At 44.8% G+C, this 16,914-nt stretch overlaps 1 protein-coding gene across 1 annotated transcript in view; it reads right to left on the bottom strand.

The window, feature by feature from the left end:
* CDYL2 (chromodomain Y like 2) overlaps nucleotides 1-15,257 on the bottom strand; it is a 155,844-nt gene extending 140,587 nt beyond the window's left edge. Inside the window, exon 1 of the mRNA XM_087419892.1 lies at nucleotides 15,023-15,257. Coding sequence (XP_087276018.1) covers nucleotides 15,023-15,046 — 24 coding nt within the window. The 5' untranslated portion in view covers nucleotides 15,047-15,257. The remainder of the gene's footprint in view (nucleotides 1-15,022) is intronic.
* Nucleotides 15,258-16,914: the final 1,657 nt, after the last annotated feature.

Below are 16,914 nucleotides of genomic sequence, written 5' to 3'. Positions count from 1 at the left end.
GATTTCCCATCCCGATTAACTAATTTCACAGGAACTCCTTCACACGCCAACACATGGGCTGGCATATGTCACCCTTCTCTTGAACAATACGACAAACACAATTGTGTTTTCATGCTATAAGCATGGAGAAGCAGGAAGATTTTCTTGTTCTTGTGCAATACTCACTGACCTATACCTGGTATTCTGTGTAAAGCACAGGTGCAAGAGAGAGTTACATGGTAAAAATACCACCTAGTAACAAAAGGAGGGAAGTAAGAAGGGAAACCATGGACATTTTATAATTTATCATGAGATGAATAGTGTTACCTCAGATGACCTAGTTTAAATCTCGGTTCTACCATCTGGTGGCTGTGAGACTCAGTTCCCAAATAACAAAATGGGGACAACACTGGTACCCATCCCAAAGGAAGGACTAAGTGAAGAATTTAGACAGTGTCTGCCACACAGGAAACACTCATTAAATGCTATTATTACTGTTTTTACTATTATTATTAAGATTATTTTCTACAAGAATCATAGAAAGTCACACTTCAATAACCTCTTTATGCATCACCCAGGATCAGAGATTATATTTCTTCAAAAGATATACAGCAACTCATTAAGTCAAAAGCAAATGGGGTTTTCACCAGCTTCCCTTACACAATACTATAGACATGGCCACACAACGGGGTGGGGGGGATAATAAACCACAGAAATCCTTCAAGATATCAAAGACTCTTCTAACTCTGCCATGCTTGATAAGCAAGGTGAGAAGACAACCTATGACTTTCTATATAGTACAAAAATATACAACAATTCAGAGAGAAAATTAGATCTACAGATTGAAGAAGGTCTGTACATTGTTCCATCCCAAACACAGCCACTGGGTGGTTCTCTTTCTCTTTCTATTAACTACAAGACCCTTACCAAAGTCTGTTTCACAGGTCTCCATGGGTCCCATATTTGTCAAAGTGTGATTTTAGGTAGCAATGCAGACAAGTAAATACAGCAATGTAAATTTCAAGACGCTAAAATTTCACCCCTTCACTTTTTACTACAACAGGTGCTTTGGATTCCATACTTGATCTGATTTCCAACAGTTCATAAATGAGTCTGGATTTCCAGAAAAAGTTTAGTTTTCAAGTGCTCCCCATAATGTCAAGGCCTATGGTTTCAGTCAGTGAGGGAGCTCCTGACCCCATTCTTCATCAACAAGAGAATTAAACAAGACTCAAGGCTGTGCTGAGCCTCACTGGCCTCCTTTACTAAGTCTTGCATAATAAAGCAATAATGACATCAAGATTTTCAAGGCGACTCTCTAGAATAGTCCAGGAAGATATTGTCTCTGTCTCATGTATGACACACAGATTTTAGTGAAGGCAAGTAGCCAGTTTTAGCATCTCCAGCATTTGTCTCCTTCAACCGAGTGAAAAAGGTCCTCACTTTTGATCACTTGCTGGAGATGTCAGTGGAAGACTAAGCAGATGACTTCAAAACTCACATCCAACTCCAAGATTCAGCAATCCTTTGACTGCATTAGCTTTATTAACCATACAAAGCCGAAAGCTGTCAGTGAATTTTGCTTATAAGAAACCTATATTCACTCATTAACTGATCAATAAAGACAAATAAAATAGACTCAGGAGTTATATGCCCTTAGGAACACTGAAAGACTGAAATGCCGTCAAGCTTCATACAAAACAGATTGTAAAAATATCTGAGACAATTTCAACTTTCATGTAAATGAAAGACCTAAATGTATTAATTCTTTCATTAAACAGATTTATTTTGAGTTTTGCACTGTGCTAGGTGCTAAATATGGAACAAGACAGAGAGAACCCCTGTCCTCACAAAACTTACACCCCATTGGGAGATTCAGAAAATAATAAATTACAACGTATTAAAGTGAGTGCCATAATGAGAGAACAAGGTTCTACAGGAGACCAAAGAAAATCTGATGAGTTAGGGCAGTTTTGCCAAGAGCAACATCAAAGCTGAGACGTAACGGATGAGTAGGAATTAAGCGAGCAAAAATCAGGTTGGTAATGGAAAGTGCCCCAGTCATCTGGAAGGGTGTGACAAAGGGGAGCGCATGGAACGTTCAAGGAACTGAGAGCAGATCTATCTGGAGAGACTATACGCTGTGAGTGGAGAAATAGCAGAAGGTGAGAAGGGATCAAATCACAAAGAGCTTATACATCACTTAAAGGTATTTCACCAGGAGAAAGACAAGATAAAATGGAGATTTTAGAAAGATCCTGTGAGTACAGTATGGAGAAAAACTAAGAGGTTTTGGAGTGACCCAAGCAATGGGAGTTGTCTCCTGAATTGAAGTGAAGAGAGCGAACACGAAGGGAAAAGCGCAGATTCAAGAAACATGCAGGATGCTGATTCAACAGAACATACATGTTATTTGGGCAAAATGAAAGAGGCCGTACTTCTAGCTAAGGAACAGTCGGATGGAGGTACTAGTGAGTCTAGGAACCGAGAAGGAAAAGCAAGTTTTACATAGGAAGATCATAAGTTCAACTCTGGATATTTTGAGTATAAAGAGCCACCGTGGAGCTAGATGGATAGCTCTGGAGCTCAGAAGAAAAATCCAGGCAAGTGTCAGAGACTTGGAAATGATCCATACAGTCCCTGTAGCACAATGAGAGAACAGAAGAACTCTGGACAAAACCATAAGAAGCTCCCAAGTTTGAGGAACAGGCAGCAGCAGAGGAGGACACAAAGGCAACTGAAGAGTGGGAGAATGACTGAGGAAAATGTTTCAAGAACAAGAGGCAGAGACCCAACAGAAATGACCGCCTCTGAAATATCTGGCCCCCTTGGACACACGCTACATGCTGCATGGGGAAACAAGGGAATCACTAGACCATCCTAACACACAGCCTGCCTGTCAGTACTCAAGACCAGGCTGCCCCAAGAAGCTGGCAAACGACAACTATGTCTTCAATGGAGGCACCAATAACCTAAAATACAACCAAGGTGACAGATGCATATTCTGGAGGATTGAGAGCACCCATTAGTGGATGATGCAACACTCCACCCAGATTCCCTTTTCAGGGTCAATGTGCCCATCCCCTCAGCTTCTAGGAATATCTCTGGTGCTCACAGATGTGTCCCCTGTAGGGAACTGCCCTCCGCCACAGGGAACTTCTCTGCCTAAGAATACACTCCCTCCCCTGGGGCAGCCTACCAGCAATGACTGGCTGACACAGGGATATGAGGGTCCAGTTCCCTGGCCTCAATTTGGGACATTTCTGAAAGGTCATTCCAGTTCCAGAGCCTTCCAGAGGATCAGCTGAGACCTCAGTTGTAACGTCACTGCAGGTCAGCTTCAATCTTGCCTTCCTCACTTCCTTACAGGTGTATCTCCTAAGAGCATTCTTCAGTAAAGCCTCTGGATACAATTCTCTATTTCAGAGTCTGGTTCCAGGCAGCCCACCCTAAAACGGATGGTGTATATCAAACTGGGCCAAGCCACTGAGGCTAGAGTAAAGAGGCGGAGCTGCCAAGGGCAGAGGCAGGAGCAAACCAAAGGGTGGTCTTTGTGTGTGTCAGTGTAAAAGGGGTTCTGTCACATGCAGACTTTCAAGAGAATGGCTACTCTCAATCCAGTCATCACCCATAATGAGGGACAAGGGCTTGAATGTTTCAATTCACTTTAAGGGACTTTTGTTACCTAATAAATCTACACAAGATCTGGTGTAAGGCAAAACGGAAACTTGAATTTCAAGGACAGTCTGAAGGAATCTTCTCAGAAAAGGGAGAGAGTAACATCACACAGGAAGCAGAAAAGGAAGCTCACTCAAGAGAAGGCCAAGGTGGCCTAGAAGCATCAGTTTCAAACATTCTCAATCATTCATTCAACAAATATTTATTGGAAAGCTACTACGTGCCCAGCAAAGTGCCACGAGTTGGGAATACCTCATGACTAACACAGACGTTGTCCTGCCTCAGAGAGCTTAGAGTCTAACGGAAAATGCCGGGGCTGGGCCGGCCCCGTGGCTTGGTGGTTAAGTGCGCGCGCTCCGATGCTGGCGGCCCGGGTTCGGATCCCGGGCGCGCACCGAGGCACCACTTCTCCGTCCATCCTGAGGCTGAGTCCCACATACAGCAACTAGAAGGATGTGCAGCTATGACATACGACTGTCTACTGGGGCTTTGGGGGAAAAATAAATAAATAAAATCTTAAAAAAAAAAAAAAAAAGAAAATGCCGGGGCTCAGCAATGGAACGCTTTTCCCAACCAAAATGGTTCCAGGAGACCAAACATGTAAAATCAGATACATGTGATAATCTCTTAGTGTAGATGTCTTTTGTAAGTTTAATTTATGACACTTTCTTATCAGTGAGTTAACTCATGAGAGCAATAAAGCCCATTTTGTTTAATATCAAAATTTTTAAATGAGGTCCTAGGATGTTAGCCGTCTTCCTATAACAGCCTCAGCAATTTATTTCTGCATTTGGTTTGCTTGTAAATAAGACAGCAATCCTCGATTTGCTATGAAAAGTGCCTGTAAGTAGTATCAGGTTTGGTTTGGTTTTATTATCTTGTCTTGCAACCTCAGGGTATTCTTCATTCAAACTGATCCTGGAGTCCAAAAGAAGAGACGAAGGACATGTCTGCCTTGTGGTTGAACCTCCAGGATAAAACAATTGCTCATATTCCTTTTCTCAAATTTAAAAGTCAGGGCAAAAAAGATCTAGAACTCTCAATAAACCCCAACACTACCTTTTAGACAAGGAGACAAAGTGTTAGACATTCAGTTATTATCACACATTTGATTATCACACTACGTCTAGACCATTCACCAACCAGTGGTATTCACTGAGTGGGGTGCATTGTGTTGCAAAACTGCATTGTGTTGCAAAGCAAAGAATATTTGCTTGTACAATTTTATGTGAAGAGATATGAATAGGCCTGAATTTTCCAGGAACACTGCAGACCTATAACATTGCTAAAACAGTGCATTTACCAGAAGTTCAAATATATAAGTCCAGAGATGGCAGGAAAAGTTGTATTCTGAGGTCTGCTCACTAAAAAGAGTTGACCTGGCTTCCCTCTTTAATGTACTGAACACTCCAATGTGTTAAAAATGTGGTATATACCGTTTCTGGGTGTTAGGTTTTTTAATTATCACATTCTGAACAAAGACATTCAAAGCTGCAGCCTGGTACCTCGCAAAGTTCTAGGCACACAGTTGATAGACAATAAATATTTGATTGATGGATTATTAAGCAAATGACTATTTTTAAATAAAATTCAAATCCAGTATTTGCATAAGATCCATGGTTTGTTAGTAAACCCCTTGAGACTTAGTAAAACACTGGACTAGAAGACAAGGAAATGAAAATCAAAGAGGAAAATTCCCCGATGAAGCATCTGAGAATAGGGCGGTGGCCCCTCGGCAGGGGAATTCCTGGCATGGCAGTGTGTGGCCCAGAGCCCCAGTCCCACAGATGTGTCCCTAAAGTCTCCGTGCTGATACTTCTCTAAGTCATTTATAAAGCAACATGGTGATAGATCACCCCTGGGGGATTCTAGAAGAGATGGGGTGACTGGAGTCAAGGGAATAACTTGGGAGCAGTGCCATTTATAGGAGGAAATGGGACATAAAATGACAAACCAATGGCCCTCCAAGGCTTCTCAGGAACCCACTGCTTTTTAAGGCCTGCTCAACCGATGGGCCTTTCACTGGAGTGATGTCACCTCTGGAAGCAGCAGCTTCTATCCACTGGCTAAGTCTAACCAGGCAATGTCAGAGGGAGACAATGAGCTGAGTGAATGGACAAGAAGGGGTGGATTGGGATGCAGAGGAGCTATTCCCCAACCCCCATCATTCACTCAACTACCAGAGCAGGAGGCTGACTCAAGGCAAGGGTGAATTTCAGACCCTAGAGGTCCAACACTACCTCTACCTGCCATCCTGAGCATGGCTCCAGGAACAACTCCAGTGTGACAAAACACCAAGGACTAGCGGGGTTCTTGGAACTCTAGGCTTGCCCCTCTTCACACGTGCATACAAACAAGATCATGACGGCTACTAACAAGTGAGGTGTTTATCTGAAGAAGTAACAGACTTAGTCAAAAGCAGAAATTTCAAAAATAGAGATCTCATTTTACAGCAGAGGCCACCAATGTTTAAAAAGACGTATCTGGTGGCATACTGTTATTAGGGTGGAGTGAGGACTAGAACCCTGAATGTTTCAATCAGTGTTCAACCAGAGAAGCAGAACCACTATACACTAAGAGATTTATTGCAAGGAACTGGCTTACATGGTTGTGGGGCTGGCTAGGCAAGTCCAAAGTCCATAGGGCAGATCATTAGGAAGGGCAAGCTGGAAGTCTTCCAAACTGAAGCTATCTACAGATGGAATTTCTTCGTCTTCAGGGAAGCCTCAGTTCTATTCATAAGGCCTTTCAACTGACTGAATCAGGCCCACCAAGATTATCTAGAATAATCTCCCTTACCTCAAGTCAACTCATTATGGACTCTAATTACATCTACTAAATACCCTCACAGCAACACCTAGATTAGTGTTCGATTGAATAACTGGGGATTGGAGCGAGCCAAGTTGACGCATAAAACACCATCACATTAGTTTATCAATAGCACCACGGTGGTCTGTCCACCCTATCCTCTCAGAGAAATGCTAGTATGACAAACTCTTAATAAAGAACTTTATCTCCTTGTCCTCAACTCAGCAAGATCTTTTCCTTGACCTCATTTTATTTAGAAAGATTCTGTATGACTACATCATACATGTTCTACTTTTTTTTTCTCCAGCTAAAATTACTGAAGATGTTGAACCCAACTGTCACAGGTCAGCAGGAGACAGGTTTATAGTGTTTATGGAAAATCACTTCTAGGAATGTAAGTCCAATAACCCAAAGTCTACACCACAATCTTTTGTTATCCAAGCCATCCACAGAAGCAGAGCATGTGTAGAACTAGGGGAATAGAGACGGCTGATCCATTCTTCCACTTCACCCGTGGATATCACATTCACTCTCTCCTCACTATCCAGGAGATTCTTAAAAGTGCTGCCCATATAAGATGTCTCTACAGCCACATTCCCCACATTTCTCACTCATCATCACACTGCAATCAAGCCCTCCCCCACCCACCAACACACTCTTTGGAATAGATGTTCCCTAAGATTACCAATGACTTACTGGTTATTAAATCCAAAGGACACCGTTGACCATAACTTTCTTCTTGAAATGCCATTTCCCACTGCCTTCCATAACAGCAAAGCCTCTTGTTTTTCCTTCTACCTCTCTTGCTATTCCTTGTCAATGTGATCTTCTTTCTCTTCTTCCATCCCTTAAATGTCCATTGTCTCCAGTTCTCCATCATTGGACCCTCCTCATATTTATCCACTGTCTTCTGACTTTAATTATAATCTATACACTAATGATTCCCAATCTCTACCTCCATGCCAGGTATTGCTTTTGAGCTTCAGGCTCATATGACCTACTGCTATGGACATCTGTACCTGAATGTCCCACAAATACTTTGCACTCATTGTTCTTTCCACTACCCCCACTTCCTTCAATCAGTGCTTCTTCCTGGGTTCTCTATCTTCATGACTAGTTCCACCATCCATCTACTGGACCAAAACAGAAACCAAGAATCTATCCCTCAACTCTTGCATTTCCCTCAATCCCTACGCACTGTCAATCAAGTTTTACTTGAGGGGAGGTGGGGAGAGCACAGCTGAAAATCACATTTTCCAGCCTCCTTTGCAGCTAGGTGTGAGCACAATATTATGCTCAGGCCAATGAGATGAAAGCAGGGTTGTACAGAACTTCCAGACAGCTGTGCACAGAGGATAACCTAACCTTTGCCCTTTCTTCCTTCCCATTTCCTCCAACCTCTTATGAAAAAGATGGCTGGAGCTCCATGGCCACCTTGGACCAAGCAGTGACCCTGAGGACAGAAGCTACAGCTGAAGATGAGACAAACGGAGCCTGGTATCCTGAGAACTTCAAAGAGCATCATACCAACCTTGGACTGCCTAACTCCAAGCTTACTTCATATAAGAAAATAAACCTTGTTTAAGCCACTGTTACTGTATATTTTCTATTACATACAGACAAACATAATCCTGACTGATGCAACAAATGTGCTGAATCTTTTTAAATCTTTCAATTCTATACATTTCTCTCCATCTCTGCTACCACTCCCTTAGTTCAAGCCACCAATATCGCTTGTTTCAATTACTGAAACAGCATATTAACTGCTCACTCTGCTTCTAGTCTTCCTCCAATCTAATCCATTGTCCTTTTCTGAAGGGCAATCTGAGATTATGTATCAATAGTGTTAAAAATGTTCACATTCTTCAAGCTAGTAATGCCACTTCTCAGAATTTATCCTCAGGAAAATAATAAGATATGCATACAAATAATTATGTTCATGGAGGTTAATAACAGCAATATTTATAATGGTTTATAAATGGAAATAGTCTAGATGTCCAACCACAGGGGATTAGTTACAGACAAAATGGCGCATCTATTCAAGTGAAAATTAACCTGTCATTAAAAATCATGATATAGAATAGTATTTTAAGATATGGGGAAATGCTCATTATATTTATATTACATATAAATATATATATATCTGAAAATAAAATGAGTTTTAAAGCAGTATGTTCCAATCTGGGTTTTTTAATTACATAAATATGTATAGAAAACAACTTCACTCTTACAGTTGTATCTGCACTAAAAAAGCTAACATTTTAATTAATGCAGATATCACATCAGTATTTATTGAACCTCAAGTGTGTGCTAAATGCATAGTAATAGTCACCTTGCGTATTATAATTTTTATTTTCTTTCTGTTCATATTTTTTAAAGATGCAACAATAAACAAATTGCTTTCAAAAACAGAAAAGATAAATATTCTGACTAAGTCCTGCAAATCTGATCATGCTCATTTCCTAATTTAAACTCCTCAATAGTCATCACTCCTCTGGGAGGCCTTCTCCCATTCCCCCAAGGCCGGATCTCCCTATGCTCCTAGAGAACCCCATTCTCCCCTGTACTAACACTTTTCCCACTGCACTATAAATTGTCTGTTTTCTTAACTATATCTCCCACTAGACCATAGGTTCATTGAAAGCACAATCTCATCATTTCCCTAGTGGCTGGCATATATTTGGTGTTCTATTAATGTGAAATTAACAAATGAATGATAGTGCCATGAATTCAGCCACATCTACACCTCTCTTCACCATCCAAGAGATGCAGAAAGACTCATATCTTTGGAATCTAAATATGTGTCTCCAATACATAAGATCTTTGATAATTACCCTTCCTGAACCCATTCCTTGGCAATTGATCAGGCTGCAAGGAGCTATATAAACTCCTTTCAAGAATAGTTTAAGCCCCTGAAGAAATGATCTTATGCAGTGAGGAATGACTTGACATAAAAGTCTAGTTGAAAATAAGTTGATGTCTACCCACAGGGGATAATTTAAAATAACTTTCAAAAGATGGGAGAATCGTACGCCCATTCAATATCCATCAGGTGCCTACTAGGTGCCAAGAAATCAATGCAATTCAACCGATGTATTTTCTTTAAAGATATTTACCTCTTCAAATACTGGTACAGAGATTCAAGAAGTTATATTCTTAACCGTCTGTTCTCTCCCACTACACACGTTTCTTTAACAGGAATTACCTCAGACATGATTGGTAAACAGGGGAATGAAGTCTGTGTGGGAAGTAAGTTGTGCAGATTCTTATGTGATTTTTCCTAGTTTGTTAATATTTTAAAGCAATCATAGGCAAGCTCTCTCTCCAGGAAAGAGAAAGACTTAAAGATAGATGAAGACCTTAGAACAAAGCTGGATACGTACTCAAGCGCCTTCTTTTAATGTGAATAGTGGCTGATGGTGGCTTCAGCAACCACTAGGCTTTCCACTATGCTAACCTGCCTGACGAAGCTGCAAGTCACAGATGAAGCTATGCAAGCATTTCTCCCTATATAGACGAATGAAGAGGGCAACGACCTGGGCCAGACTTAATTTTGATGACAATGGTCTCTATTAGAAGCGAATGCTCTCTGCGATCTACAGGAGACGAAGGAAGCATAGGCTCAATCTGAAGACTGTAAAGGATGGAGTGCACTGTTAAGGGCAAACACCAGCCAGGAAGAGATTTAACAGAGCTGTGTTTTCATTAGATTTGTTTTTGTTTTTGTTTCTGGTTACAAAGTTCCATAGGTTTTCAGTGGTCTGAATCAATCCTGTTTTTCCCATAAGCCCTCTTATTTTTAGTGTGTGATTTTGCAGAATGCAAGATGCATATATAGTGCTATAGCACAAATGCCCGTGTTTATCACTGTAGCAGAGTTGGTTTTTAACTAAAGTAAATTTCTTTCAACAAAACTAAAATTATCCTATTGTTATTTATTTTACTTGGAATGAAATTAAAGCAGTATTTTCTAATATATACATAACAGACATACACATACTCACACACACCTAAATGCGTGTATATCAATCCTAAAAAAAACATATGGCACATTTCATCCTTTTAAGAAAGAACTTTGGGAAGTATAAATAAACTGAACGTTGACAACCACAAAGGAACTATTCTGTCAAGTCCATCTCAACAAATTTCAATTTGGCCACTGCTGACTTTCTCTATAGTCATTGAGCATTGCATTTCAACATTTTTGCCAATGAAGTGGAGCCCTCCTCCACAACGTCAGGGAGGGAGTGTGAAATACCACCCAACAGCCACAGGGAAAGCCACGTGGTTGACATTCAATCCTTCTAACGAATAAGAGTCTAGTTCTCTGGAAAGGGACTCAGCCACATTTCCTTCCAGAGAGTCACCCCTACACATGGTGTTACCACCACCAACAGACCACGAGCCAGGGAAGAAAAGAGAACAGAGGGTAACACTCAACACAAGGATAACAAAGGTCACCCAAGGTACTTTATACACACAGTAGTCCTCCCTTATCCGCGGTTTCACTTTCCCCAGTTTCAGATACCCGCAGTCAACCAAGGTCCAAAAATATTAAATGGAAAATTCTAGAAATAAACAATTCACTAGTTTTAAACTGCACATGGTTCTGAGTAGTGTGATGAAATCTTGCACCCTCCGGCTCCATCCCACCTGGGGCATGAATCATCCCTTGTCCAGTGTAGCCACTCCATACACTACCCAGGCTTTAATCACTTAGTAGTCATCAGGGTTATCATGGTTATCAGATCGACTGTCGCAGGATCACAGCGCTTGTGTTCAAGGAACCCTTATTTTACTTAATAAAGGCCCTAAAGCCCAAGAGTAGTGATGCTGGCAATTCAGATATACCAAAGAGAAGCCATAAAGTGCTTCCTTTAAGTGAAAAGGTACAAGTTCTCCAATTAATAAGGAAAGAAAAAAAATCCCATGCTGAGGTTGCTAAGATCTATGGTAACTTTTATTACAGTATATTGTTATAATTGTTCTATTTCATTATTAGTTATTGTTAATCTCTCCACGTGCCTAATTTATAAATTAAACTTTATCATAGGTATGTACGTATAGAAAAACCACAGTACATATAGAGTTTGGTACTATCTGCCATTTCAGGCATCCATTGGAGGTCTTGGAACATACCCCCCACGGATAAAAGGGGACTAATGTACTTAATTCAGTTTTCCCTTCACCAATTCAGTCAACAAGTATTTGAATGTGCAAGAAGCTACATCACAGAAATGGACAAGAGAACTGGGCTCCTTATTCTACTGATTACGTCTTCCTGATACCCAAACATCTTAGCAAGTGATGGACGGAATCCTGAGGTTGCAAACTCTAATGCCAACTGGAGCCAGATAAGTAACGTAAGAGTGAAGCAGAATGAGTGCATGGCAATAGGGAGCAGTGGGACAACGACAAACCAGAGATCACATGCTCCATCTAAAGGTACTCAAATCCATTTTTCTTATCTACCATCGAGGCAAGGCAAAATACATAGATAGCCTAGACGTGGCTCACAGACTGCCACTTTACAACCCTTCTGTTTAGCAGAACGTAGACCGGAGCATCTGGATAAGGAAGTTCATTTTGTATCCAGGTACCTGACTCTAAAAAGACCAACCAATATTTACTATCACCTTTCTATAGGTGATGGCTATCCTACACCAGAAGATGCTGAGAACTCTGCTATAGGAGAAACAAAGTAAAACAACCTATCAAGATCCAAAATCCAAAATTTCGGAACCTGGGCGTGATCCCATATTTCTTCATTATGATTGAAGAGTACTATTACATAAACAAAGTTTTCATTTCCTGGTATCTTTAAAATCAGCACTTATTCCTAAAAAATGCTACTTGGGGAAGGTTTATTCTTTACAATTTAATTGTCTGAAATACCAAAGAGAAGATGAAGAATCTCTACAATTCAAATCACATCTTCACCATAAAAGGTCAAAGATAATGTCAGCAGACACACAGGTGAAATATATCAATTACAAATTGATATTAGTTCTTAGGCCACTCAAAATGTGGTTTCTTGGTTAAAGGTTACAAGAAGCTATTTTATATACACTTGAGCGTAATATTTAATTAATGTAGCACCATAATGGAGAAAGAGATCAGTTTTCTTCTTTATTTTTCTTTCAGGGGCAATCAATGTACTAGATATTCCAAGATTTGTCCTTAAATCAATATCCTTTTTTTCACACACACAACAATTTTACAGTTAGAAATATATATGTTAATGTACAGTTAGCACTTCTTAATTGTTTTTAAAGCTCAATTTGGGTCACAAATTAAATTCCTCAGTATATGTTCTGTAACGTAGACAGGCTATAAAAACGTTGACATCGGTTACATTCTCGTAATGCAATTTAGCCCTTTTAGTAATGACTATGCAAATAATTAGCCACAGGAAAACTATTTTACATCTAGTACAATTACCTACAATCACAGAAGTAATTATTATTATTGTCTTATTTATTGAACTTCAGTAAGAACTCTTGATGTGCTAAGATAGTTCCAAAGCCGGTATGAAAACTCCCCTCTTAGTAGACTCATCAAGCAACTATAACTTCCAATGTTAAGGAGGGCAGTTGCAGATGAACATTAAACAAGAAATTATCCCCAGAAGGTTCATAAGTTCCAAACTTTAAATGGAGAAATACTGACAACTCCCTAATATATCCTCCTAATGCCTTCATGATGCAACTTTTCACCCAGACAAGGTCAGCAGCTCTAAGATGACTCGATATCAATATGTAGGAAACTCCACGCTCCCAATGAGATGAGCTTTGCCCTTCAACAATATCTACCTTGGGCCAACGTCATAATAATGCTGGTTATACTTCAGGAAGCTCAACCAAACTTTCCATTTACTGTGCTTCAACTTTTGGTTTCAGAAATTGTTCCACCATCTTGAAACAGATCACAGGGCTTGGGTGACCCATTGGCCACAATCTGCTGAAGCTCTTCACCAGGTTTCTACCCAACTTCATTTTCCTTGTTAGTGTAGGGATGAGGAAGGCAGTAGAGGAGAGAAGAAGTCAACTTGCATCATTCTTTCAAGGAGTGCTAAGATTACCCATTGGCCCGACCTGAGCCCGCTGGCTAGTGGTCCATGTCTGGGCCTCACCAAGTCCAGAATATCCAAGAGACCCTGGTGGAACAGGGAGTGGAGATGTTCACTTGCCCGTTCTCCACTCTCTCACATCAGCCAGCAAATCCTTCTGAAAAAGCTTCAGATGCCCAGAGGGCCCAGAAAAAAAAGCTCTCATGGGTGAATCACCCCTGCAGTCTCTTACCCAGAACGCTAATTCCACCCTTTCGGGGTATTCACCTCAATTGAGCCAAAGCCTTGAGAACCAAGGCTAGTGTTAACGGATTCATGTTCAGGGAGTCCAGATCCAGGCTGACGGCGCAAGCTGGTTTCTCGGAGGATCAGTAGGCCTTTTGGTTAAAGATGGCTGGTCTCTTAGCTTGCTTACCCTGAACCTTCTCTTGAGGGCCAACACCTCTTTGGGGGCATTCTCCTCAGAGAGTGGGAGTTGTTTCTAGTTTTGTCCACTTGTCAGGAATCCAAAAGCAGGAAGAGTCGTGTCCAGAGCTAGCTAAAAAACCCAGCTCCAGAGACCATAGCTATTTCTCCATTGTTTCAAAGACGCCAGACTAATGTCTTCCTTGACCACTTTGAGACGCTTTCAAAGTATCCGATGCTGGCCATTACCTGTGTGGACCTGGAGCCAGGTATCCACTGAGGGAGACATAGAGTGTTGGGAGCAGGGCTCACATCCCAGGTCCTCCAGCAACGTGTTACCACCCACCTCTGGCTTCCATGTTCTCTTCCTTCCACCGAAGGCCCTCTGCAGCGCCCCCTTTCGCCCCCAATGAGCACGACACCCGCAAGGACCGCCCCCACGCCCCGGCCTGAAGGGCTTCCGAGCCGGCGGCGGGGCAGCAGGTGGGGGGGGGGAGGGTGGGGCCTGGTGGCCCCGGGGAGCGTTTGGCGGGTATCCCCCGAAACCCCACCCAGCCGCCCCCTTCCCAGCCCCCCAGGACCCCGCCGCGCCGGGGCCGGGCTCCGCTCCCATCGCCCGCCCCCCTCCTCTCCCGCGCCCCCGGCCCAGCCCGGGCCGCGCACCCCCGCCCCGCAGCCCCGCCGCCCGCCGCGCGGCCCCCCGCATTCCCGGCACGTCCGGCGCCGACTTTTACCTGTACTTTCTGCACTCGGGGCGGCTCGTCGGGCGAGAAACACCTCCCCGGGACCGCTACCTCCCCCGCCCCGGCTCCGCCCGGCTTCCTCCTTCCCCTCCAAGGCCGCAAAGTAGATGGAGTAAGAGAGAGTGTGCGAGAGAAAGAGAAAGAGGGAGCGGGCGCGGGCGCCGCGGGAGGGCGGGCGGCGGGAGGAGGCGCGCCCGGCCCCCGCCGCCCTCCGGCCGCCGCCGCCGCCGCCGCGGGCTCGGCAACTCCGGCTCGCGCCCGGCCCCGGCCCGGTCCCCGCCGCCCGCCGCCCGCCGCCGCCCGCGGGCGAGGGCCGGCCCGCGCCCCCGCGTCCCCGTACCTCGTAAAGGTCCCCAGAAGCCATGCCAGGCTGCGGAACTTGGCTCGCCGGTTGTGCGCGTCTGCTCGCTCGCGCCCTCCGTGCGTGTGCGCGCGGGGGCCGGTGTGCGCGTGTGAGTGCGCGCGTGTGTGTGCGAGTGTGTGTGTGGTGTGTTGAGTAAACTGTGTTTTTGCAGAATGACAGGCTTGGGGGCTGCCTATGCGCAGAATCAGAGCGGGCGGCGGCGGGGCTGGCGTAACCGGCAGCGGCGGCGGCGGCGGCGGCGGCGGCGGCGGCACGAGCGCGGGCAGCAGCGACGGCCGCGCAACGCGCCCGGGAGGCACCGACGCGGCCCGAGCGCCGCGGCCCCCGCGACCCGGCCACCCCGCGGCGGTGGCTGCGGCGGGCAACGGCTCGCCCCGGCGCCGCCTGCAGGAAGCCGCCCCGCGCCCGCCGCCGGCCCGGACGCTGCTGCTGCCACTGGGCGAGTCCCCGCCCCCGGGAGCCCGGCCCGGCCCCCGGGCGGGGCGGGGCGGCGGCCCGGCCGCGCCCCGGGGGACCGGTCCCGGAGCCGGGGAGCGCTCGGGCCCGCCCCGCCGCCCCGAGCGGGCTCGCGAGGCGGCCGGCGGGGTCCCCCGGGGGGTGGCGGGCCAGGTGCCCGCCGGGCACACCCGGCCGCGGGCTGCGAAGGGGCGGCCGGAGAGGCAGGTAGAGGGCTGCGCGGGCAGGTCGCAGAGAAGGGGCCCCAGGCAGACTCGGCCGGCCTGGGGGCCTCACCTCTCCCCCGCGTCCCGACCACCACCGCTGAGAGAGCAGTGGGCGCCACCCTGGGAGACCTGCCCCTGGGGGCGGCGCGGCCCCTCCCCGCATGCATAGCCCCTCCCTCCAGTCTGGTTTGTAAGATGTGGAGGCCACAGGGAGGAGGGACGAAACGGCCCATCCGGAGGCACTAGGAAGAGCCAGGACAGCACCCATCGAGCCTGGAAAGTCTTTAGAGCCAAGCATGGACTTCCCTCATCGACCCCTCCCCCAGTTCATTCACTCATCCATTATTCGACAAAGATTTTCCAAAGACTACCCAGTGTCCCTGCACAGTGTCCCTGCACAGGCACAACGGGGACCCTGCCTACAAGGGACTTTGAATCCTAGAGGAGAGACTAGCCACATGCACGTGAGGAGGATTCAGTTGTTCAACAAAAAGGAGTTCCTACTATGTGCCAGCTCCAGAGCTAGAGGGACTGGAGAAGATCTCTAAGATCCAAACTTCTTAAGTCATCTCTTCCCAGTAATATCATGGATAAATGGTCACTCTTCTGTTTAAAGGCTTCTCTCTATAAAAGATATAGTTAACTCAGAACCTGGGAAGGCAGGCTGTTCTGAAATTGGAAGAAAGATCTTCCTCGTCCCAGCCCCAAAAATGCCCAGTTGGTCACTTCTCCAGATGTGATGTGGACGTAACTCACGTCATCCCTCGGTCGCTTCCTATTTGTGAGACTTTGGACAAGTCACTTTACCCGTCTGAGCCTTGCTTTCCACATCTCTAAATTGGAGATGGTGATAAACACCTAAGACGATGTGAGAATTAGATAAAGGATCTATGTAGATAGTAAGTGGCCTCTACCAGCAGATCTCAATAAAGGTTATCTGTGTCTGAATCTGGACCCTGAACTGCCCTTGTGGAGAGCAAAATGGGAAAGAGGAATGTATGACAAAGAGAAAAGGTTTAATCCAGAGGTCAAACTTTTAAAAGCCACCAAATTTTTCAATTAAAAAAACTTCCACAGAATCTGAATCACAAAGTTTTCGTGTCTGGCTCATTCTAAGACACATGAGTTTGCATATGCTGTTCCCTCTGCCTAGAATGTCCTTCCACATTGAATCCATCTGGAAAACTCTTCCTCTTCCCACAGGAG

The sequence above is a fragment of the Ceratotherium simum genome, chromosome 30, assembly GCF_057802395.1.
Source record: "Ceratotherium simum simum isolate JZ-2026a chromosome 30, ASM5780239v1, whole genome shotgun sequence".
In the NCBI taxonomy this organism is placed as follows: Eukaryota; Metazoa; Chordata; class Mammalia; order Perissodactyla; family Rhinocerotidae; genus Ceratotherium; species Ceratotherium simum.
Note: the sequence above shows the minus strand (reverse complement) of the source record. Positions and strands in the feature narration are given on the sequence as shown.